We start from the raw sequence: 26,773 nt of genomic DNA, 5'->3' as shown, positions 1-26,773 counted from the left end.
GAGGAGATGCAAGGGTGTGCAAGGGACAGCATGGTGGAATGATGAGGTGAAACGAGCTGTGGAACAAAAGAAGAAGGCATATGGTGAATGGTTGGCGAGTAGAGGTAGGGGAGAAGATGAGAGAGAGAAGAGAGAGGTATATGTGAGCAGGAGAAGGGAGGTTAAGAGACTGGTGAAGGAGAGTAAGAAGAAAGTGGATGAAGAGTTTGGGAGGAATCTGAGTGTGAAATGGAGGGAGAGTAAGAAATTGTTTTGGAAGGAGATAAAGAAAGTAAGGCAGTGTGAAAGGGGAAATAGTAGGGGAGTGAAGGATAGGAATAATAGATTGTTGGTGGAGAAGAGAGAGAAAGTGAGGAGATGGAAGGAGCACTTTGAGGATTTGTTGAATGTAGAGAGTGAGAGCAGTGTGAGTATAAGTGGTTGGGGAATGGCTGGGAGAAGAAGAGATGAGAGGAGGGAGGAAGAGATCAGTAGGTCGGAAGTAGTGGAAGCGATGAAGAAGATTAAGCTGGGAAAGGCCCCAGGAATTGATGGAGTGTGTGGTGAAATGCTTAGGTATGGGGGTGAGATTGTTGTGGAGTGGATATGGAAGTTGTGTAGATTGGCTTGGGAAGAGGGAAGGGTTCCAGAGGACTGGAAATCAGGTATAATTGTTCCTCTGTACAAAGGAAAAGGGGAGAGAGAAGTATGTGGTAACCATAGGGGTATTTGCCTTCTTAGTGTGACTGGTAAAATATTTGGTAGAATACTCATTGATAGGGTTAGGCATATGACAGAGGAGCTAGTTGGAGAAGAACAAGGGGGATTTAGGAAGGGAAAAGGGTGTGTAGACCAGATATTTGTTCTAAGATGTTTAGTGGAGAAGTATCTAGAGAAGGGAAGGAAAGTGTATGCTGCCTTCATGGACTTGGAGAAAGCTTATGACAGAATAGATAGGCAAGGTATGTGGAAGGTATTAAGAATATATGGAGTGGAGGGGAAATTGTTGAGTGCTGTGAAGAGTATGTATGAGGGAGCTAGGGCTACGGTGCGAGTGGATGGTGAGCTGAGTGAGTTCTTTGATCTCAATGTGGGACTGAAACAGGGGTGTGTAATGTCTCCATGGCTGTTTAATGTATATATGGATGGGGTTGTAAAGGAGGTTCAAGGTAGGGCAGTGGATGTGGGGGTGGCCCTAATGAATGAGGGTGAGATTTGGAAGCTTCCGGTGTTGCTGTTTGCTGATGATACAGTATTGTTGAGTGAAGATGAATGGGAGTTGCAAGATTTGGTGAATGAATTTGGGACAGTGTGTAGGAGGAGGAAGCTGAAAGTTAATGTAAACAAAAGTAAAGTTATGGTGTTTGAGAGGAATGAAGTCACAGAGTGTGCAGTGAGGTTGGATGGTGAGGATATGGAGAATGTGAGTGCATTCAAGTACTTGGGTAGTGTGATGAGTAAGGATGGAACTTTGGGGGATGAAGTACGTGAAAGGGTACAGCAGGGAAGGAAGGTTGTTGGTACACTGAAAGCAGTGATGAGAAATAGGGAGGTGAGTATGGAAGTTAAGAAGACTCTGCATGATGGTATTGTGATCCCTACCCTGACGTATGGAAGCGAGGCATGGACCTTGCAAGAAGGGAACAAGTCAAAAGTGAGAGCAGTGGAAATGAGTTACTTGAGAGGAGCATGTGGAGTGACGTGGAGGGACAGGTTGACGAATGAAGAAGTGAAGGAACGTTGTGGGGTAGATGTGGATGTGGTTGAAAAGATTAGGAGAAATACACTGAGGTGGTTTGGACATGTGGAGAGGATGGAGAATGAAAGACTGACTAAGAGGGTGTATGTAGGTGAGGTGGAGGGAGGGAGAGGGAGGGGTAGACCGAGGATGAGGTGGAGGGATGGAGTTGAGAGGTATATGAGGGAGGGGGGTGAGTTGGGGGGAGGATCGTCAAATGGTGGGTGACAGACTGACCTGGAGGCGTTTTGTCTGCGGCCACCCTTTGCGGGATTAGGGCGTCGGGCTAGAGATATATATATATATATATATATATATATATATATATATATATATATATATATATATATATATATACACGAGTATATATCTGCCTTAATGACCAGGGGCTTTGGCCTCAATGGTCGATAGGCAAAAAAAAAAAAAAATCCTCTGTACCAGCACAAACGCACCCACGGTCTCTCCCTCTCGTCCAACCACTCAGCATTTAAATCTCCATTCACTATAACACTCTCTTTTGATTTACACTGCTCGCCACCAGCCGTCACTGCCATGTAAAGAGAGCGCAGGAACAGGACACACACACACACACACACACACACACACACACACACACACACACACCAGAAATCTTTATAAGATTAAACCTCGGCCGAAGAAATATATCTTAATAGTTTCAGAGCGTTTGGCTAAATTTAATAATTATAATGATAATAATAATAATAATAATAATCTATCTATCTATTTATATACCTAGGCTGCTTCCCCCAAGGAAAGGGAGGTAGCCGAGACAGGATGACTCACTCTCCATTTACTCATCCATTCAAACACATTCATTCGCATCTTAGCCCCAAAGGGGAGAACGGACAGATCCTCACCGCACCGCACCGCACAAGGGTCAACTGGGCAATGCAATCAGTGACATCCGCAGCAGGGCCCGACAGTAGAACTGGTTTACCCCTGCCACATCATAACAGATCCATCCCCTTACCCGCACCTGACCTGACTAGCTGATCAGACCAAATGCGGGAGAATATCCCCTCAGGGCTGCGTCATCACTTATTCATTCACAATTTCTCTCCATTTATTTCTGTCACGCACAGCCACTCTTCCTTGCTCAACAGACATCCCTCTCGCATCCAGCGCTCTCTTCACACTGTCCATCCATCCTATTCGTGGTCTTCCTCTCAGCCTTACACCTCTCACATCAGATCTAGTTATCTTTTTCACCAATCGCTCATTATCCATTCTCTCCATATGCCCAAACCATTGCAACACCCTCTGCTCAACTCTGCCAGCCATCTCCCGAACAACTCCAGTTCTCCTTCGCACTTCATCATTTCGCACCCGATCCATACGCGTCACTCCACACATACTCCTCAGGCATCTCATCTCCATTACATTCAAACTTTTCCTCTCTGCTACACCCATATTCCATGTTTCAGCCCCATATAATGCAGTCGGTACCACAACACCCTCATACAGCCTTCTCTTTACATCCATTCTAAGCGAACGACATTTAAACACTTTTTTCATTCCTCCCAGCACCTTTCCTACTTCATTTATTCTAAACTTTACTTCTGCATCTATTCTTCCATCCACAGCAACATGTGACCCTAGATATTTAAAACAATCTACCTCCTCAAGCAACTCACCATTCAAAACTATATTCATCCCCCTACCATCTATCAACCTCGTACACTTCATCACTTTACTCTTATTCTCATTTACTTTCAATTTCCTCCTTTCACACACCCTTCCAAACTCCTCTACCAACTGTTATTATTATTGTTTTAATCATTATTATTATTATTATTATTATTGTTTTAATCATTATTATTATTATTATTATTATTGTTATTATTATTATTATTATTATTATTATTTTGTCATTGTTGTCGTCATCATTGTTGTCATCGTTGTTGTTTTTGTTGTTGCTGTCATCGTTGTTGTCATCGATGTTGTTATCATTGTTGTTATTTTTGTCACCGTTGTTGTTATTGTCATCGTTGTTGTTGTTGTTACTGTTGTGGTTTGTGTTGTTGTCACCGTTGTTGTTGTTGTCATCGTTGTTGTTGTTGTTACTGTTGTGGTTTGTGTTGTTGTCATCGTTGTTGTTGTTGTTACTGTTGTGGTTTGTGTTGTTGTCACCGTTGTTGTTATTGTCATCGTTGTTGTTGTTGTTACTGTTGTGGTTTGTGTTGTTGTCATCGTTGTTGTTGTTGTCATCGTTGTTGTTGTTGTTACTGTTGTGGTTTGTGTTGTTGTCACCGTTGTTGTTATTGTCATCGTTGTTGTTGTTGTTACTGTTGTGGTTTGTGTTGTTGTCACCGTTGTTGTTATTGTCATCGTTGTTGTTGTTGTTACTGTTGTGGTTTGTGTTGTTGTCACCGTTGTTGTTATTGTCATCGTTGTTGTTGTTGTTACTGTTGTGGTTTGTGTTGTTGTCATCGTTGTTGTTGTTGTTACTGTTGTGGTTTGTGTTGTTGTCACCGTTGTTGTTATTGTCATCGTTGTTGTTGTTACTGTTGTGGTTTGTGTTGTTGTCATCGTTGTTGTTATTGTCATCGTTGTTGTTGTCATCGTTGTTGTTGTTGTCACCGTTGTTGTTATTGTCATCGTTGTTGTTATTGTCATCGTTGTTGTTATCATCGTTGTTGTTGTCATCGTTGTTGTTGTTTTTGTTGTTACTGTTGTGGTTTGTGTTGTTGTCATCGTTGTTGTTGTTGTCACCTTTGTTGTTATTGTCATCGTTGTTGTTATTGTCATCGTTGTTGTTGTCATCGTTGTTGTTGTTGTCATCGTTGTTGTTGTTGTTACTGTTGTGGTTTGTGTTGTTGTCATCGTTGTTGTTGTTGTTACTGTTGTGGTTTGTGTTGTTGTCATCGTTGTTGTTGTTGTTACTGTTGTGGTTTGTGTTGTTGTCATCGTTGTTGTTGTTGTTACTGTTGTGGTTTGTGTTGTTGTCATCGTTGTTGTTGTTGTCATCGTTGTTGTTGTTGTCATCGTTGTTGTTATTGTCATCGTTGTTGTTGTCATCGTTGTTGTTGTTGTCATCGTTGTTGTTGTTGTCATCGTTGTTGTTATTGTCATCGTTGTTGTTGTCATCGTTGTTGTTGTTATCGTTGTTGTTATCGTTGTTGTTGTTATCGTTGTTGTTGTTGTTGTCATCGTTGTTGTTGTTATCGTTGTTGTTGTTGTTGTCATCGTTGTTGTTGTTATCGTTGTTGTTTTTGTTATCGTTGTTGTTGTTGTTATCGTTGTTGTTGTTATCGTTGTTGTTGTTGTTATCGTTGTTGTTGTTGTTATCGTTGTTGTTGTTGTTGTTATCGTTGTTGTTGTTGTTATCGTTGTTGTTGTTATCGTTGTTGTTGTGTTTATCGTTGTTGTTGTTGTTATCGTTGTTGTTGTTGTCATCGTTGTTGTTGTCATCGTTGTTGTTGATGTAATCGTTGTTGTTGTTGTTGTTGTTGTTGTTGTTGTTGTTGCTGTTGTTGTTGTTATTGACACCGTTGTTGTTGTTGTTGTTGTTGCTGTTGTTGTTGTTATTGTCACCGTTGTTGTTGTTGATGTCATCGTTGTTGTTGTCATCGTTGTTGTTGTTGTTGTTGTTGTTGATGTCATCGTTGTTGTTGTTGTTGATGTCATCGTTGTTGTTGTCATCGTTGTTGTTGTTGTTGTTGTTGTTGATGTCATCGTTGTTGTTGTTGTTGATGTCATCGTTGTTGTTGTCATCGTTGTTGTTGTTGTTGTTGTTGTTGTTGATGTCATCGTTGTTGTTGTCATCGTTGTTGTTGTTGTTGTTGTTGTCATCGTTGTTGTTGCTGTTGTTGTTGTCTTTGTTGTTGTTCTTGTTGTTATCGTTGTTGTTGTCATCGTTGTTGTTGTTATCGTTATTATTGTTATGGCTATTGTTGTTATTGTTATTGTGGTTAGTGTTATTTTTATTGTTATAGTTGTTATTGTTACTGATGTTATTATTGTTGTTATTGTTATTGTTGTTATTGTTATTGTTATTGTTGTTTTTATAATTGTTATTGTTATTGTCTGTTATTGTTATCGTTATTATTGTTATTGTTTTTGTTATTGTTATTGTTGTTATTTATATTGTAGTTATTGTTATTGTTGTTACTGTTGTTATTGTTAATGTTACTGTTTTTGTTGTTATTGGTATTGTTATAATTACTGGTTATTGTTACTGTTGTTCTTGCTTTTGTTGATATTGTTTTTGTTATTGCTGTTCATGTTATTGTTGTTCTTGCTTTTGTTGTTATTGTTCATGTTATTGTTATTGTTACTGTTTTTATTGTTATTGTTGTTATCGTTTTGGTTGTTATTGTTATTGGTATTTTTGTTATTGTCATTGTCATTGTTATTGCCACTATCAATTGTATTATTATTATTATTATTATTATTATTACTGCTACTACTACCACTACTACTACTAGTACTGTCTTACTGTTGTCGTTATGGTAAACGTACACATTACTTGAAGCAGTAGACCTTACCAAATCAATTCATATTCCTCCAGTTTGTTTGTTTGTTTTTTCCGACTATTTTAAGGGTGGTGATATACCTTTTCCTGCTCAAAAATTTCCCACTGTTTTTATCATCACGTTAATTATGCCACACCTACGATTGTCTGTATTACTCAATGTACTCAAAGGTGGTTTTCGTTTCCCAACTTCTCATTTCGTTGCTAGGTTGCGTTAGGTTAGATTTGGTTAGGTTAAGTTACTGTATATTAAATTATTGGGTTCAGTTAAGCTAGGTTAGGTTGGGTTTAGCCTAACATGTAGAATAAGACAGTCCCTTCCGTCATTTCCCCGCGAGTCAAACGAGCTGACAAAGATAGCTAAAAACACCAGGGAAATATATTTCGCACTAAACGTTTATTTACCACCCCAGCAATAATCAGAAAAATATAACAGACTATCAGGAAGAACTGATTTCGTAAGGCGCTTCTACTGATTCAAATAAAGCGTACCTTTACCATTACTATTATCATTATTGCTTTGATAGCCAGTCGCCATGGCGTCGTCTACAGTAGATAAATGCAATTTGTAACACGGGGGGAAAAAAATCACGTTTTTAGTACTGCTGCCGTCAGAGTGGCTATCATTGTCTACGGGTCGAAACACTGATGGACACAAAACAGTGTAACCGTAATAAAATACTAAGCACACCACTAACAAAAAGTATTTAATATGTAATATAGTACTCATTGTTAAACTTTTTAAAGTATCGTACTCAATACCAATATATTAAAATGTATTTCAATACACATAAGATAAATTTTTCCTAGACTAGTTATCATTTGGTAACATCAGTTTGCCAAGGTGACAAATTCAAATGTTTGAAGAATGGGATAGCAAGAAGCAGCTAGAGTGAAAGATGAACTTTGGGGGACTATAGATGCATGTCTGAACAAGTTTGAACATAAGAAAGCGTATTGAACGTGATATACAGGGAAAAGTGAGGACTGTAGGAGTAAATGGGGTGGTTCAAAAGCAGGGTGAACCCTTTGAGGAGCATGGGAATGGTAGTCGCCTGCTGGTCGTTTGTGCTGGGAGGGGTCTTTTCAGTCACAGGTTGATTTACATAAAGTGATAAAGAGGATAAGAAAAAAAAATGGATGAACATTAATCATTTAGGTTCAGTCATTTTAATGTGTATGTGGATGACTGAATGATATGATTTTTGCATTACACTAAAGTCTATAGAGTTGAAAAAGTTGTCTGATCACCACCCCGTTATGTCAAAAGCAGAGGTACAAAAGCGATGAACGAGGAAAAAAAAAATAGAGAGATACATGTGGAGGCAGTTGTTGGTAAGGAGAGAAAGAAATGTGGGAGTATATGAAAGAAATAAATGAGAGTAGGCATATATGATCTGATGCAGATGCTGGGGGTGGAAGATATGTTTAAGGTGTAAATAAAAGAAACCTGTGCAGCATGCAAGGTAGTACGTTTGATCAGATGTAGTTAGGAAGTGAAATGAACAGCGTCTTGGAATGAGGAGGTGAAACAAGGTCTGGAAGAGGTAAAGCATAGAGTGATTGGATGAGAAGTAGAAAAACTGGCCCAATAGAAGATGCGAAGAGTCGGAAAACAGAGCTGTTTGGTCAGAAGAGGGGAGAGTTGAAGATACTAGTAATATGAAACTTAAATAAAATATAATGGATGAGGAGTTTGGAAGAAACATACGTATAAAATGAAGAAAACTTGAAACTTTTCTGAAGGCAGGTAAAAACAAGAAAGCAAGGTGCTAGGGAAGTACCAGAGGGATGCAACACAACAATAGTAGAATGTTGGTGGAGAAAGACAAGGCAGTGATCAGATGGAGGGAACATTTTACGTTGTTGAATAAAGAGAACGAAAGTAATGCATGTATAAGTGGTTGCAGAATGGCCGGGAAAAGTGAGAAGGGAGTAAAGGAAGATATAACTTTTCAGATAGCTAAATCTTAACATACGTTTAAAACGTTCTGATGGGATGGGCTTCTTTATTTAACTATGGTTAACTTAAGTAGATTTTTACACGTTCTCCCGATAGCGAGAGTGATTCAGTTTTGTTCGGTGTGTGTGTGTGTGTGTGTGTGTGTGTGTGTGTGTGTGTGTGTGTGTGTGTGTGTGTGTGTGTGTGTGTGTGAGAGAGAGAGAGAGAGAGAGAGAGAGAGAGAGAGAGAGCAATATTAATCAGTTTTCAACTGATATAGACCAATATTTGGTGATGGGCTGAGAGCCTTCCCAGGGTTTGGTGTATTCTTTTATAGAACAAATGATCAAAGGTCATGATCATACAGCTAGGCCATCTTATATAGTCCGATTTTGATTTACCCCAAACTTGGAGGCAAGTTTCAGGGTAAGGCACAGTTAACATTAAACTCTGAGACCAATCAGTTAAAGGACAAGGTCATAAAGCATGGTCAAAGGATCGATCCTTTAACTTAAAATTGTTATCATTCTACTTAAATCATGCATATTTGAAGGACTGGAAGTCAGACAAGGATCAAAGTCAAGGTCAACTCAGTTTTTATCAAATTTAGACCAAACTTGGTAGAACAGTGGAAGGTCAGGCGAGAATGATGTAGTTCGATTTTGAGAACAATCGGTCAAACGGCAAGATCACAGGGCAAAGTCAAATGTTTGTCCCTTAGACCTGCCGTAGGGTACCGGTGTTGCACTTTTTGAGTGCTCCTGCTTGCTAGCTACGTGAAGACTTTAAGCCTCAAAGAGTTAAAAAATATCTTATCGACTAAGCCAGGATTTGTGTCGTAGGTTAATTTATTTTGACTGAATCCGCAAGATTTTCTTCACATTAGTGATCACGGTTGTTTCATTACGTTAGACCAGAACAGCAAAAATGTAAGTGGGTTTCTGCAACTTCCTTCTTTCCTTCCACATTTATAAACAAACCGTAGTTACTACAGGATATTTAATGTCAGTAGTTAATGTTTATGAAGCAAGCATCAGCTTTTAACACAGTCAATGATTTCTCTCTCTCTGCCACCCTCACACACACCTTCTTTGTGTTCGTATTCACTTCTGAAGAATTATGCCAACACATTCAATTCAGTGAACTTGTTACTGTGAGACAGGTTTTCTTCAGTTTATGAGAAACAAAGAAACAACCTTGTGCCAATGATTTATCAGTTTGTTGCATAGCATCTTCCACCAACTACAGTGTAAGCTTTCTCATTTGGGCCAGGAAATTCGCGAGGCCTTGAAGGATGTGAGAGGTGCCATAAAGGAACTGAGGGCGTGGCGAGCCAGACCCCGGCACTGCAAGGATCTGTTGGCATCTGGTGACAGCGGTCGAGGGGTACGGGAGGTTTACCCTTACCTTGGTCGCCCTCACGACGCGGCGACTGTCTTCTGTGATCACATGGTCGACGGCGGTGGCTGGACAGTCTTCCAGCACCGTACCAACGCCACCTCCACCCGCGAGGACTTCTACCGCACCTGGGTCGAGTATCAGCTGGGCTTTGGCAATCTAGAAAGTGAATTTTGGCTGGGCCTCAACCTGTTGCATACACTTACTTCGTGGTCTCTACAGGAACTGAGAGTGGACCTGGCAGATTTTGATGGAGCACAGCGCTATGCTAAATATGGCATGTTCAGTGTGGGTCCGGCCAATGACAACTATCGGCTTAGTGTTGGCAGGTAACCACCTATATATGGTTCTCTTTCTTTATTTTATCACTCTCATAGTGGAAAACAAGTACAGAAGGAAGAGGACAACGAGTGTAGACGTGAATAGCATCTTTATTACAAACGTTTCGACATTTAAAATGTCAACATCAGTGATTTAAAAGGGGAAAAAAGTCAAAACAATAAAAAACAATCACAATATTGTGTAAGTGAAGAAACACACTGTCTAAAAAAATAATAAACAAAAAAATTAAAAAGGGAGGGGGCTGGAAAGGTGATAACGAACATTCGTTTGTTCGTTTTTAGATATTCTTCACCTATAATGAAGGGCAGGCCATACATTAGCCCGGTGAGTGGGGTGTGGGCTGACTTGTAAATAGTAAGGGGGAAGACAGGGCCTGGGAGATCCCGAAGGGCCCGCCCAGCACAAACGCCGTGTCTTCTTGGTGTGTGTGTGGGTAAGGTACATAAATTGTTACATAATATAAAGAGGTATTGCAGACAGTGTTATTTAGAGATGGGTTATTGATCTTAATATATATTGATTTTAGTAATCTTACTCCAGTGTTTGATGAAGCTAATAATTTAAAATACTCTTTTTCAAGTATGATATCAAAAGACTCACGATGGTCTGTTATTCTTGTGTGAGGAGGGGACCTGAGAGTTCGGCATGTCCTGCTCCACTGACCCATATGTTCGTCTGTCCTAACTTGAAAAGCACGGATTGTGCTACCAATTTACCCGGCCTGGCAACCTGGGCAAGTGAAACAATAAACAACAGACGAGCGGAGGTCTGTTGGAACAGGGTCTTTAACGTGATTAAATGAGCCAGCTTTGAATGAATTACTTAGTATAATCTTAAAGACTGTTTAAGGATAAAATTTAACAAGACCGTGAATTAAATGATTTTTTATTTGAATCGAAACATCATCTAAGTAGGGTAAAAGATATAATACCTCCTTATTAGCAGCAGAGATTGATTGTTAAGGCATGCAACGGTTGTTCTGAAAATTCCTTACAGGATAATAGAACAAGTGACCATTATAGCCATTATTTACAATTTTTATTTTTCCTAGGATGCAAATATCATCATGGAATAGAAAGTATGTAGATGTGAAAAAAAATAGCCTATAAGGTCTTAACAGCACTGATTTTAAATATTTTACAACAGTAACTGAAAGAAACTGCAACCCACACCTGAGAAAGTAGGCTTATGGAACACAGAATACAGGAGTTTGCCATTATCTCTCTTAACCATGATATCTACACATGGGAGACAACCGTTGGACTTAGTTTTAATCGTGAACTATATGTTATCATGGCGAGTGTTAATATAGTGTAAAAAAAAATCCTAAGCATGGCATTTATATCTAAATTTGACAAAAGTATCATTGGCATACCTTCGGTACATCCATGGTTTAATATTACTTGGACAATCTCTTAGTCATAATTTCTCATGATAACATAAAAAGATGTTGGTAGCAGGTTCAGGAGATAATCCCAAAGCAACACCTTTAATCCGTAGAGTTCGTTATCGACAATAAACAAGCCATCCTTAACACAAAGGGCTAAAAGCTCTTTGAATACATTTCTTGTCATTTGTCGTCCCGACAAAGGAAAGGGAGTTGGCCTTGTGAACAAGTCTGATTATACCCCCTAAAACAGCGGTTCCCAACCTGGGAGCCATGGCCCCCAAGGGGGCCATGGGACATTGACCGGGGGGCCATGGGCCTTATTGGTAATATATTATAAGGTATTTGGTCTTGATAAAACCTGACAGAAATCAAGTATGAAATATACCTTGCTGTGCTAGTTTAGCCTTAAGTACATTGGGGTAATTACCGTTTTCTGCACAACATCAAATATTAAAAATATATAAATATACGATCTGAGTTATATAGGGGCCATGGAGCTTCTCATAATTTTCTCGGGGGGCCACAGGACCAAAAAGGTTGGGAACCACGGCCCTAAAAGGAGAAATATTAAATGACTTCCCTATATTTGCTATACTAAGGTACTCTGAAATTTCCGCTTTGTCCATGAAACTAGAAGATAAAGTGACTAGAATCATCAATAATTAGTTTCCCTTGATGTTATTTCTTCTGAAGATTCAAAATCCTTGGAGCCTGTGGAATCGACTCCTGCCACGTTATATGGTCTACCTAAGGTACACAAACCATCTGTTCCCTTCCGTCCCATCATGGCTGCTTACAATACTACTGCATTTAAAATATCAAAGTATCTTTTCCCACTTTTGAATGTCCTAACCACCAACGAGTTCACAGTGAAGAACTCGTACGAGTTTGCAGATTCCCTGTCCAAAATTAACATACCTGACTCTTATTTTATGTGTAGTTATGTCGTTACCTCCCCGTTTACTAATATACCCATTGACGAAACTATAAATATAATTTTGAAAATGCACCATAAAGACATTCAACTTTTCAAGGGAATGACAAGAAACGTATTCACAAAACTTTTGGCCCTTTGTCTTAAGGATGCCTTGTTCATTTTCAATAACGAACTACAAACAGATTAGGCCTAATGGTGTTGCTATGGGATCACCCCTTGGACTACTTTTGCCAACATCATCTTATGTTATTATGAGAAATTATGACTAAGAGATTGTCCAAGTGTAATAGTAAACCATAGATGTACCGAAGGTATGTCGATAATACTTTTGTCATATTTAGAAATAAAAGACGTGCTCAGGATTGTTTGCATTATATTAACGCTCGCCATGATAACATACAGTTCAAGATTTAAACAGTCCAACGGTTGTCTCCCATTTTAAGATATCATGGTTAAGAGAGAGAATGATAAATTCCTGTGTTCTGTGTTCCATAAGCCTACTTTCTCAGGTCCGGGTAGCAGTTTCTTCACCTACTGTTGTAAAATGTCTAAAATCAATGCTGTTAAGACCTTGCTACGTAGGGCATTTTTTCTCTTATCTACATACTCTATTCCATGGTGAGATTTGCTTCCTAGGAAACTATTTTGTAAATAACGGCAATAGTGATAAGTTGTCCTATTGTCTTGTAAGGAATTTTAACAACCATTACATGCCTAAATAACCAATCTGTACTGCTAGTAAGGAGGTGTTTTATCTTAGTTACTTGGGTGATGTTTCGGTTCAGATAAAAAAAAAAAATTAATTCACAGCCTTGTGAAAGATGAGTTTTGGGTGAGTGTAGAAGCGTGTATGGACAAGTTTGAGAGGAGCGAGAGAGTGCTGTTGATTGGAGACATGAATGGCAAAGTTGGGAATGTACGAGTGGATGGAGTGGTTGGTCAGTGGGGTGTGCCAGCTGACGTAGATGGGAATGGAAGTACTTTGGTGGACATCTGTGCTTGTAAGGGGTTGGCAATAGCCAACACCTACTTTCGGCATAAGATGATCCACCGGTATACATGGAGAGTAATGAGGAGGATGGATGGTGAACTTGTTGAACGAAAGGCAATGATAGACTACGTGTGTGTGGATGAGCGAATGAGAAGACAAGTGTTGGATGCAAGAGTGTGGAGAGGGTGGGGGAATGGAGTCTCGGACCATCACTTAGTGATGGCCAAGGTAGAGCTGCAAAGAAAGTGGTTGAGGAGACGAAGGGGAAGACAGGAGGAAGCAACTCCTGTGAGAAGAATTGAGAAATTGCATGATAGTGAGAAAATGACAGAGTATAAGAGCATAGTGGAAGAAAGATTGGGAAGGTATGAGCTAGAGCAGATGGAAGGGGTGGAAGACGCATGTAAGATATTCACGGAAGAGATAGGCGCAGTGTGTGAGGCGGTTTGTGGAGTGAGGAGGAGATGCAAGGGTGTGCAAGGGACAGCAAGGTGGAATGATGAGGTGAAACGAGCTGTGGAACAAAAGAAGAAGGCATATAGTGAATGGTTAGCGAGTAGAGGTAAGGGAGAAGATGAGAGAGAGAAGAGAGAGGTATATGTGAGGAGAAGGGAGGTTAAGAGCCTGGTGAAGGAGAGTAAAAAGAAAATGGATGAAGAGTTTGGGAGGAATCTGAGTGTGAAATGGAGGGAGAGTAAGAAATTGTTTTGGAAGGAGGTAAAGAAAGTAAGGCAGTGTGAAAGGGGAAATAGTAGGGGAGTGAAAGATAGGAATAATAGATTGTTGGTGGAGAAGAGAGAGAAACTGAGGAGATAGAAGGAGCACTTTGAGGATTTGTTGAATGTAGAGAGTGAGAGCAGTGCGAGTATAAGTGGTTGGAGAATGGCTGGGAGAAGAAGAGATGAGAGGAGAGAGGAAGAGATCAGTAGGGCGGAAGTAGTGGAAGCGATGAAGAAGATTAAGTTGGGAAAGGCCCCAGGAATTGATGGAGTGTGTGGTGAAATGCTTAGGTATGGGGGTGAGATTGTTGTGGAGTGGATATGAAAGTTGTGTAGATTGGCTTGGGAAGAGGGAAGGGTTCCAGAGGACTGGAAATCAGGTATAATTGTTCCTTTATACAAAGGAAAAGGGGAGAGAGAAGTATGTGGTAACCATAGGGGTATTTGCCTACTTAGTGTGACTGGTAAAATATATGGTAGAATACTCATTGATAGGGTTAGGCATATGACAGAGGAGCTAGTTGGAGAAGAACAAGGGGGATTTAGGAAGGGAAAAGGGTGTGTAGATCAGATATTTGTTCTAAGATGTTTAGTGGAGAAGTATCTAGAGAAGGGAAGGAAAGTGTATGCTGCCTTCATGGACTTGGAGAAAGCTTATGACAGAATAGATAGGCATGGTATGTGGAAGGTATTAAGAATATATGGAGTGGAGGGGAAATTGTTGAGTGCTGTGAAGAGTATGTACGAAGGAGCTAGGGCTACAGTGCGAGTGGATGGTGAGCTGAGTGAGTTCTTTGATCTCAATGTGGGACTGAAACAGGGTTGTGTGATGTCTCCATGGCTGTTTAATATATACATGGATGGGGTTGTAAAGGAGGTGCAGGGTAGGGCAGTGGATGTGGGGGTGGCTTTAATGAATGAGGGTGAGATTTGGAAGCTTCTGGTGTTGCTGTTTGCTGATGATACAGTACTGTTGAGTGAAGATGAATGGGAGTTGCAAGGTTTGGTGAATGAATTTGGGACAGTGTGTAGGAGGAGGAAGCTGAAAGTTAATGTAGACAAAAGTAAAGTTATGGTGTTTGAGAGGAATGAAGTCACAGAGTGTGCAGTGAGGTTGGATGGTGATGATATGGAGAATGTGAGTGCATTCAAGTACTTGGGTAATGTGATGAGTAAGGATGGAACTCTGGGGGATGAAGTGCGTGAAAGGGTACAGCAGGGAAGGAAGGATGTTGGTACACTGAAAGCAGTGATGAGAAATAGGGAGGTGAGTATGGAAGTTAAGAAGTCACTGCATGATAGTATTGTGATCCCTACCCTGACGTATGGAAGCGAGGCATGGACCTTGCAAGAGGGGAACAAGTCAAGAGTGAGAGCAGTGGAAATGAGTTACTTGAGAGGAGCATGTGGAGTGACGTGGAGGGACAGGTTGACGAATGAAGAAGTGAAGGAACGCTGTGAGGTGGATGTGGATGTGGTTGAGAAGATTAGGAGAAAGACACTGAGGTAGTTTGGACATGTGAAGAGAATGGAGAATGAAAGACTGACTAAGAGGGTGTATGTATGTGAGGTGGAGGGAGGGAGAAGGAGAGGTAGACCGAGGATGAGGTGGAGGGATGGAGTTGAGAGGTATATGAGGGAGGGGGGAGTGAGTTGGGGGGAGGGTAGTCAAATGGTGGGTGACAGAGCGACTTGGAGGAGTTTTGTCTGCGGCCACCCTTTGCGGGATTAGTGCGTCGGGCTATAGATAGATAGTTAAATTCTGTCCTCAAACTGACATTAAGATTATACTGTACTGTTGAGAAGTGTGATTTGCCAGTAGGTAGTGCTAGAGAATTCCCGAATTTTCTCGTAGTTCCGTACTACTGTCACGAGTCAAAGTTGCCAGTTAGCCTGTTGTTTGTGATCGTACTTATTTTGTAAGTTGTACATTATTTTTTGTGCTCTTTTTCTCTAAAATGTTTTATTTGTGTGATTGTTAAATTATGTGATTCAATTTAAGTTTGTATGTGAAATGATTCAGGGTGTTAGGCAGTGAAAGAAAACTCTGGCATGTTTTGGATGTCTCGGAGTTGGTAACTGTTGCAACTGTTGCTCTCTCTGGAATACATGAGAACTGTTGGGAAATGTAGAACACTCTAGAATATAGGAAGCTCATATAAGGATGGAGAAGGGACTAGAGCAGGTTCAGTCAGTTTTCAGTTCAGTTTGAGTGTAGTGCAATGTCAGTGAAGATTGTATATCATCAGTACTTGTAAAAATAGTGAAGTGTTGTTGTCAAGCATTAAATATAATTGCAGTTAGTAAAGTTTCTATATCTTCGGTATTTGTGAAAACAGTGAAGTGACGCTGACAAGCATTAAGTGTAATTATTTGGAAAATAGAGACAGTGAACTTTAAGAGCCAGTGTTTATTTACAATGCCTGAGCTGATCTTGTGCTGTAAACCGAAAGGCTGACTATAGGATGAACAATTCACTGAGCAACGCCTTTCCTACACTGAACTACTGCTGTTGGAGCCTGTGGCAATGCGGAACAAGGACGTAACACTGGTGTCAGGAGTAGGATAAGTAACCCAGAGTGTCATATCTTCGATATGGAGCAAGGGGGTGTGCAGACAAGATCCCGAACTGGGCAGGAGGACAAGGTGTCACTGGCTGCAGTCTTGAAGCAATTGCAAGCTTAAAGTGTTCAACTACAAGCACAGAATGAAGGACTGCATGCACAAAACGTCCAAGTACAATCACAAAGTGTCCAACTACAGGCACACAATGAAGGAATACAGGCCCAGAATGAAGGACAGAAAGAACTCAAAGAACAATTACGGGCACAGAATGAAGGACAGAAAGAACTAAAAAGACAATTGCAAACACAGAATGAACAACTAGAGGCACAATATGTAGAACAAAAAGAGCATTATCAACAACTTCAAGAGGCATTACAGGAGCAACAGAGGGAATTACAACAAGGAGAACTAGATGTTTTCATGGGGGAAATGAAGAACAGCAACAGCTTAGGGAGGATTTAGATGCCAAGGTAGAGCAGCAGAAGTATAAGGTAAGCAATAATGTGATAGAATGCAGACAGCATGTTGAGGCATGTAGATGACCAGTTAAGCATGTAGACGGCCATTTAAAGATAATTTGTGGGAGAATTGAGGCTGTAGACAGATACTGCACTGCTGAGTCTCAGGTGAGCGTACAGGGAGCATAAAAAAAAAATGGTGTACTGTATGGTGAATCTTGACGAATCCCAAGCATCTAAAAGCAGCATTACAGGGCTGAATAATCAGAATGCAGCAGTTTTAAGTCCTGGAATTAATTATGATGCCCTAGTTTTAGGCCCAAGACCAGTAAAGTGCATGGTTATAATGGGGGTCCAATTAAAAAGAAACCTCAGGAATTTGATGGCAAAATATCTTGGGAAGCTTATTGTGTGCAGTTTGAGTTACTTGCTGATCAGAATGGTTGGAATGATAGGCAGAGGGCAGTGCAGCTTGCCACTAGCCTTTAGGGTGCTGCAGTGGAAATTGTGGGCCAGATGTCAGTAGAGGAGAGGAAGAGTATTCAGTCCTCAGCAAAAGTGCTGGAGTGCAGGTATGAGACCATGTACCAGGCTGAGGATTACAGGTCAAGATTCCAGACCTGTGTATGGGCTCGAGGAGAATCCCTGCAGCAGCTTGCTCATGACATGGAGAGTATGGCATACTAGGGATACCCTGGAGCAGCACCTAACCTGTTGGCTATTCTTCTAAGGGACCAGTTCATCGATGCTCTTGATAATGCAGATTTGAAGGTGCAAGTGAAGCAGGCACAACCGAGAAGCATACAAGAACACTAGCCAGGGCTCTAGAATTTGGGTCCTATGTCAGGTCCAGTACATCCACTTTTCAGGCAGGTCATAGTGCAGAATTCAAGGCAAGAAAGAGGCAGGTACGTGAAGTGGAAAAATTTGAAGGAAGTTGCTGGTACTGTGAAAAACCAGGAAATAGGAAAGAGGACTGCTACAAGTGGAAGAGGCAACAGGGGAAGACCGGAAGAGGTTGCTGGTACTGCAGGAAGCCGAGACACAAGACGGACGATTGTTACAATCGACAGGAGCAAGAACGGAGCAGTGGAAGGAAAGCCTGTTGGACTTGTAGTAAGGTGGAACACTTATTTAAGGTCTGAGTGTCTATCTATCTATCTGTCTATTGCCAGACGCCTCAATCCCGGTTGGGGTGGCCACAAACAAATCGCCTCCAAGTCGCCCTATCCCCTGCCATTTCCCTGCCCTGCTCCCAACTCACACCCCCCTCTCTCATATACCTCTCCACCCTATCACTCCATCTCATCCTCGGCCTCCCCCTCCCTCTTCCCCCCTCCACCTCACTCACATACACTCTCTTCGTCAGTCTTTCACCCTCCATCCTCTCCACGTGGCCAAACCACCTCAGTGTGTTGCTCATAACACTTCCTATCACATCCACATCAACACCACAACGCTCCTTTATATCCTTACTCGTCAGCCTGTCTCTCCATGTGACTCCACAGGCTCCTCTTAAATAACTCATTTCCACTGCTCTCACTCTTAACTTGTGTCCTTCCAACAACGTCCAAGCTTCACTTCCGTACGTTAGAGTTGGTATCACAATACTGTCATGTAGTGACTTTTTCACTTCCATGCTCACTTCCCTGTTTCTTATCACTGCATTCAAAGAACCAGCAACCTTTCTTCCCTGCTGTACCCTTTCAAACACTTCACCCTCCAAACCTCCATCCTTACTCATCACACTACCCAAGTACTTAAACGTACTCACATTTTCCAATTCCTCACCAACCAACCTTGCTGTACATTCACTGACTTCACCTCTCTCAAAGACCATCACTTTACTCTTCCCTACATTCACCTTTAGATTCCGTTTCTTACACACTCTCTCAAACTCATCCACCAAGCCTTATAGCTCCCCTTCATCTTCACTCAACAACACAGTATCATCTGCAAACAACAGTACAAGGAGTTTCCAAACACTATCCTCTCTTACCAGGGCCACTCCAACATCCACTACCCTACCTTGTACCTCTTTTATTACCCCATCCATGTACAGATTGAACAACCATGGAGACATGACACATCCCTGTTTCAAACCAACTTTCAAAGAGAAAAATTCACTTAGTTCACCATCCACACGCACTGCAACCTTCTCACCATCGTACATACTCTTCACAGCATTCAACAACTTCCAGTCTACTCCATATATTCTTAACACTTTCCACAATCCTTGTCTATCCACCCTGTCATATGCTTTCTCCAAATCCATGAAAGCCGCATACAACTTCTTTCCCTTCTCTAGAAACATTTCCACTAAAGATCAAAGAATGAATATCTGATCTACACAACCTCTTCCCTTCCTAAAGCCTCCCTGTTCTTCTCCAACTAATTTCTCTGTTCTTTCTCTAACTCTGTCAATAAGTATCCTACCATACACTTTTCCTATTATACTAAGAAGACAAATGCCCCTATGATTACCACACACTTCTTTTTCCCCTTTTCCTTTGTACAAGGGAATAATTATGCCTGACTTCCAATCCTCCGGAACTCTACCTTCCTCCCAGGCCAATCTGCACGTCTTCCACATCCATTCTACTACTATCTCTCCCCCATGCTTCAGCATTTCACCACACACTCCATCAATTCCTGGGGCTTTCCCCGATTTAACTTTCTTCATTGCTTCCACAACTTCTATCCTACTGATTTCTTCCTGTCTTCTCACCTCCCTCCTTCTCCCAGCCATTCCCCAGCCACTTATACTCGCATTACTTCCATCCTCTACGTTCAACAATTCCTTAAAGTGTTCTCTCCATCTGCTCACTTTTTCTCCCTTCTCCACTAGTAATTTACCATTTTTATCTTTCACTCCCCTGCTAACTTCACTTCCACCCTGTCTTACTCTTTTCACCTCTCTCCAGAACATTTTCTTACAGTCCCTCCACTTTACACTCAAATTCCTTCCAAATTCCTCATCCACTCTCTTCTTACCCTCTCTTACTAATCTTTTCACCCCTCTCTTTCTTTCTACATATAACTCTCTCTTCTGCCTCTCAACTTCTTCCACGCCCCTATTTCTCATCCATTCATTGTATGCTTTCTTCTTTTGTGCCACATCCTGTTTCACCTCTTCAGTCCACCACGCTGTTCCTTGCATCCCCCTCCGTCTTTTCTTCCTTCCACACACCACATCACATGTCAAGTCCAGTACATCCACTTTTCAGGCAGGTCATAGTGCAGAATTCAAGGCAAGAAAGAGGCAGGTACGTGAAGTGGAAACATTTGAAGGAAGTTGCTGGTACTGTGAAAAACCAGGACATAGGAAAGAGGACTGCTACAAGTGGAAGAGGCAACAGGAGAAGACCGGAAGAGGTTGCTGGTACTGCAGGAAGCCGAGACACAAGAAGGACGATTGTTACAATCGACAGGAGCAAGAACGGAGCAGTGGAAGGAAAGCCTGTTGGACGTGTAGTAAGGTGGGACACTTATTTAAGGTCTGAGTGTCCAAAGAAGAAAAAGGAATATATGAATGAGGCTGCAGAAGACCAGAAAGAAGTGAAAAACTAGTGGAGGCTGGTGTTAAGGGGCAACCACCAAACGACTTTTCCAGAGTAGCCCCACCACCGAGAAAATGCAAGAGAACTGCAACTGACAGTGTGCGAATAGACAGAAAGAAGTGTTCCATGGTGATTGATTCGACCTAAGAGCAGACTTTTCTGAGGCTTGATGTGTTACATCATCGGTATCTGAGTCATGAGAACAACTGCATGGCATAACTGGGCACCATGCAGAACTGAGGGGACCCTTGGACGTCCAGATTAAAGTGGCAGAGCAAGATGCCACGCTTCAGTCTATGTAGCCAAGATGGAGGATCCTTGCCTTCTTGGTGTGGACTATCTGATGTCCATGGAATGTGAGCTGGACTTCTGCTCCATGAAGATGAAGGTCTGAGGAAAGTCAGTTCCTGTCACGGCGGTGAGATGTATCAATTGTGGTGGTGAGGTGAGGGCGCTCTGCGCTACAGTTATACCCACAAAATCAGAACTATTGCTCCAGTGCAAGGTGAGTGGCTCTTTTCATAGCTGTCTAAGGGGTAGCAGAGCCTGATGTACAATGCAAGTCAAAGACCAGGGTGATGGTGGGGGGAACATTGGGTCAAACTTTACACATACACCTCGTGCAATTTTCGACCTTCTGTTAACATTTGCTAGTAGATTTGGTCATTCTACGAATCTTTTCTTCTGTGACATTTCTCTCGGAAACTGATAATAAACGAGTAACACGTGATTTAATGCCGCCAATCACAGACTAGTGCGTGTTGCGTCAGACAATTAAATTCATCTTGCGACCAAACCCCACTTACCCGCTCACATTTGAAAGTTAGTCCCACGATGTCATTCCTGTGTGCCGGTTGTGCTTTCAAGCCTTGGTTCTTCAGGGATTTTCTGGCAAGAGGCTAGTGTTGATCTTCTGCATTAACACGGCATACTACCATCGACCATCGACTGTCCTCACTACAAAGTTCCTTGCTGCTATTATCCAGACCAGAGAATTCGGGTGTGCCATCAGTCAATGAAGATTGCCAAGACGAAGTGCAGGAAGCAGTGCAATTTTTCCAGTGCAGACCACAAGGGAACTTTCCTGGACCATACAAAGCTGAAGTCCTGGGAGATCTTGTGCTTCATCAATCACTGGCTGACTCACACTGCTGTGCTGAAAAACCTTGGGTGGTCGTCTCGGACATCAGTGGACTGGCGGAGTTTTTGCAGTGAGGTAACTGAGCACTGGTATGATGAGCAGGAGCTAATCGGGGGCCAGAGCATTGAGGTCGAGATCGACAAGAGCCTCTCCATTAGCTCCAAGTACAACCGGGGAAGGAGCCTGAATCAAGTGTGGATTTTGGGTGGCATTGAGCGTCAGTCGAAGCAGTCATTTCTGGTGCTGTTGATCGAGGAAAGACAGGACAGGAGCACTTTACTTCCCCTTATAAAGAAGCTCATCCGTCCCAGCAGCCACATCTGCAGTGATGGGTGGGTTGCTTATCCCAGGCTGAGTGAGGAGGGCTACACTAACTCCGTTATCAACCACATGGAGAATTTTGTGGATCCAGAAGACAGCAGGATTCACACAGAGAACATGAAACGCTTGTGGTTGGACATCAAACAGTGGACTCGGAGGCCTGGCATTAAGGGGGAGTATTTCAAGCAGAATCTGGCGTGGTATCTCTTTGTCCACAACTTCAAAGCCGACAACACTCTCATCCATCACTTCCTGCCTGCTGTGGCTCGCCTCTACCCACATCAGTCCAACAGGAGAAGACCCTAGGGACTCGACAAAGATGAGGATACTAAGGTAAGCTTTTAGGTTAGGTTAAGTTAGGTAATTTTGATAGATTAGGTTAGGTTAGGTTAGGGTAGGTTAATTTCCTTTAGTTGTAAAAATAAGACGTTTCACGTGGTGACAGGCATCCAACCTGAGTGTTTTCAGTGGTTTTTTATGTGATTTGAGTATATTTTGGCCATACATTTCTGCTGGAAGTCGCTAGCCGCGTTCGGCAAAAACTAGTGACTTATGGTAGAAACAAAGGTCAAGATCGATCGAATGACACCAAAAACAACGGGAAACACTTGGGTTGGATGAAAAAATCGGCTGAGGTGAACGTGTAAAAATTGACCGAACTTTGGTGAAAACAGGAGCAGGGGAAGTGCCAGTTGTGGTGGCCAATTTCTCCCATGAACCACAGAAGATCAACGAGGGAGAAATTGTGGGACTGTGCCAGGCGGTGGACCCTGACTGGCATCTGTAGAAGGCTGTAAAAGGAGTGTAGTAAAAGAAGATGGGTATCTGGCTGTAAAAGGAGTGTAGTAAAAGAAGATGGGTATCTGCCAGATCACTTACAATACCTATTTTCAAGGAGTTACCAATGCCTGGATGACTTGCAAGTACTGAAGTTGAGGCAGCTGCTGACGAAGTTTGCTGATGTCTTCTCCACCAGAGACCTAGACCTGGGGTGTACTGATCTGGTGGAGCATTGTATAGACACTGGGGATCACCGCCCAATTAAACTGCCAGCACGAAGGATGGCACCAGCTCAATGACAAGAAATGGAGAAGTTGATGGAGAATCGCCAAAGTCAAGGAGTGATAGAAAAATCCAGCGGTCCTTGGGCATCAGCAGTGGTTCTGGTAAGGAAAAAGGATGGTTCAGTTAGGTGCTGTGTAGATTACCTAGCCCTGAATGAAATGACAGTGAAGGATGCATACCCTTTGCCAAGAATTGATGACACCCTGGATGCTCTGTCAGGTGACAAGTGGTTCTCCACCCTAGACATGATGGCAGGATACCACTAGGTCAAGACTGCAGAGAAGGAGAAGGAGAAAATAGCCTTTTTGTACAGGCGGGGTTTATGCAATGCCCCAGCTACTTTTGAGCATCTAATGGATTGCATACTGGAAGGCCTGCACTGGCAGATGGCTCTCATCTATCTGGACTATGTAATTATGTTTGGATGGATTTTCCACCAGGTATTTGAGAGGTTGTCAGAGGTGTTCAATAGGATCCACACAGCGCACTTCAAGTTGAACCCAAAGAAGTGCTACTTCTTTCAGAAGTAAGTAAAGTACCTGGGATACACTGTAGGCAAGAGCAGCATCTGTACTGACCAGAAGAAGGTGACAACTGTGGAAAACTGAGTAGTTCAAACTTATGTGAAAGCTTTGGATTTTCTTGGGCTTGTGTACCTACTATCGGCATTTTGTCAAGGATTTTGTAACAATAGCTGCACCTCTGCACAACTCGTTGGGGAAGAGGTAGAAATTTGCATGGACTGCAATGACTCAGAAGGACTTTGATGAACTCGAGCACGCATTGGCAAGCTCTCCAGTATTGCCGTACCCAGATCAGAATTAGCCATTTAATCTGGACTGTGATTCTAGTGTCCATGTTATGGGTGAAGTCCAGTGACAGAAGAAGAATGAAAAACAGTATGTGGTGGCATATTACAGCAAGAAGCTCAGCCCACTGGAGCAGAACTACTGTGCAACCCATAGGGAGCTCATGGTAGTGATGAAGAGCCTTGATTTCTTCCATCCCCTTTTATGGGTCCTACTTCATCATCAGGACTGACCATGTGGCACTGAAGTGGCTAAAGATGTTAAAGAGTCTGGAACGACAACTGGCATGCTGGCTCGAGAAGCTAGACCAGCACAATTATGAGGTGCAGCACTGTCTTGGGCTGGTACATGACAATGTTGACAGCCTGAGTCATCAGCCTTGTGACCCAAAGTGCCGGCAGTGTAGTAAATAAGATCATAGTAAGGAATGCAGCTGTACTGTGATGACAGGGCAAGCATCAGATGAAAAAGACATAAAGAGGAGGCAGATGGAGGATGCAGATTTACAACTACTGATAGAGTGGCTGCAGTAGAGTACAGTGTGACCATCTTGGGAAGAAGTTTCCAGGCTAAGCCCTGTGAGCAAGAGCTACTGGAGTCAGTGGGACCTTCTTTGTCTGAACAACAGAGCACTGGAGGGTCAGTGGGAGACACCTGATGGCCTCAGCAAGTACTGGCAACTGGTGTTCTGAAGAAAATGTGGTCTGGAAACTTGGATGAGTCTCATAACCAGGCCACTAGTGGGCACCTGGGGGTGAAGAAAACTCTAAGCTGGCGGCAACATGTATGCTGTGCCAAGAAGGGACCCAAGAAATGTGGTTGCACCCCTCTCCAGCTGTAGGCTAACAAGAGGGTGCACCGATGGAATTGCTGGACCTCTGCCACTCACTGAATGAGGAAACCGGTATATATGTATTGCCATGGACTACTTCACAAAGTGGCAAGAAGCATATGCCATCCCCAATCATGAGGCTGCAACTGTTGCTCAGGTGTTGGTTGACCAGTTTTTCTGTCATTTTGGGATACCACAAGAGCTACATTCAGACCAGGGTAGAAACTTCGAGTCTGTTGTGTTCCGTGAGTGCTGCAAGTTACTGGGGATCAATAAGACCAAGACAACCCCAATTAGGCCACAGTCAGATGGGATGGTGGAGAAATTCAATTGGACCCTAAGAAATGAACTGGTCAAATACTGCATACATGGACAAACATAGGTGAGCATATTGGTCTGCATCCCATAAGTATTGGCTACACCCCTGCAAAACTAATGTTGGGCCACGAGTTATGCTTGCCTCTTGACTTATTAATGGGAAGACCATCTGGTGAAGAGCTGCCTACAGACACCTCCAGCTATGTGAAGCTTCTTCAGGAAAGGCTGGCTGAGATACATCATCAAGCACGAGGAGCCCTTAAGTTTTCAGGAGAGGTGATAAAGTGCAAATATGATGCCAAGACAAGAACAAGTGAGGCTAGCTTCAAGGATGGTGACAATGTTTGGTTATGCGATCCTCAGAGGAAGAAGGGACAGTCACCAAAGCTGCAGAGCCCATGGGGTGGGCCTTACACTGTGTTGGATCGTCCATCAGATATTACATGCCGGATTTGGGGAGGCATGAAGTCTCGCCCAAAGGTGGTACACGTGAATCATCTGTGGCAGTACCAGTGGCGTACCTGAGGGGGGGCGGGGGGCTGTTAGAAACTGCCCCCCGGGCCCCCAAATGAGGGAGGGCCCCCCAAAAAATTAAAAATTTATAAGCTTTTTTATTAATATTTGAAAATATATATATTTATCATCCCGACAATCCTGGCTGAGATATTAGATAAGTTTTGAGAATTAGGGGGGCTAGATTCTTTGCAGGGCCCCGCAAAAAATCTAAGCCCCCCGGGCCCCCAGATCTCTAGGTACGCCCCTGGGCAGTACCATGGGCCAGGACAGTACAACTGGGACGTCTCTGAGGACTCGTGCTCTTCCGCAGCCGAGGATGTTGAGGAGGACCAACGAACTGAAGTACAAGAGGATGGTAACAGTTTCCCAAGAGAAGAAGTGCATCAGGAAGAGGACCAAGACATTCCAGGAGGGAGTGGACTGTGTGGAGGAGCAAGAACGTTGTCGGACGCTGCATAGAAGAACTGATAAGTTGAAGGATTACTTTGTGTATAATTAAATGTTTAGCTTAGATAAGGACTACGTATATGTTGTGTAGTTTTGTTGGGATGACAAAAGAACTAGGGATGGGGTTGTGCTGAGAAGCAGGATTTGCCAAGTAGGTAATGCTAGAGAATTCATGTGTTTCTCATAATTCTGTACTTCCATTACAAGTCAAAGTTGCCAGTTAGCTTGCTGCTTGTGATAGTAGTTATTTTGTAAGTTGTACGTTTATTTTTGTGCTCATTTTCTCTATAATGTTTTATTATTGTGATTGTTAAATTATATCATTTAGTTTAAGTTTGTATGCTAAATAATTTAGTGTTATGCAGTGTAAGAAAACTGGCATGTTTTGGATCTCCGAGTAGGTACCTATTGTAACCGTTGCTCTCATGGGAGTACACGAGAACTGTAGAGAAATGTAGAAAACTGTAGAATAAAGGAAGTTTATATAAGGATGGTGAAGAGACTAGAGCAGGTTCAGCCGGTTTTCAGTTCAGTTCGAGTGTAGTGCAGTCTCACTGCAAATTGTATATCATCGGTATTTGTGAAAATAGTGAAGTGTTGTTGTCAAGCATTAAGTGTAATTGCAGTTAGTAAAGTCTGTATATCTTCAGTATTTTTAAAAGCAGTGAAATGTAGCTGGCAAGCACCGAGTGTAATTATTTGGAAAATAGAGGCAGTGAAGCCAGTGTATTATTTATTTATTTTTTTCAACACTGGAGCTCATCTTGTGTGCGGTACACCGAAAGGCTGACCACAGGAAGAGCAACTCAC

At 42.3% G+C, this 26,773-nt stretch overlaps 1 protein-coding gene across 1 annotated transcript in view; it reads left to right on the top strand.

Annotated features, from left to right (window-relative positions):
- Positions 1-26,773, top strand: part of LOC145405858 (microfibril-associated glycoprotein 4-like) — a 231,657-nt gene that overhangs the window by 96,773 nt on the left and 108,111 nt on the right. The window contains exon 2 of the mRNA XM_080277113.1: positions 9,427-9,881. Coding sequence (XP_080133239.1) covers positions 9,427-9,881 — 455 coding nt within the window. The remainder of the gene's footprint in view (positions 1-9,426; positions 9,882-26,773) is intronic.

The sequence above is a fragment of the Coenobita brevimanus genome, chromosome 68 (assembly GCF_032717465.1).
Source record: "Coenobita brevimanus isolate Jiangsu-jjx chromosome 68, ASM3271746v2, whole genome shotgun sequence".
NCBI classification, from domain to species: domain Eukaryota; kingdom Metazoa; phylum Arthropoda; class Malacostraca; order Decapoda; family Coenobitidae; genus Coenobita; species Coenobita brevimanus.
Note: the sequence above shows the minus strand (reverse complement) of the source record. Positions and strands in the feature narration are given on the sequence as shown.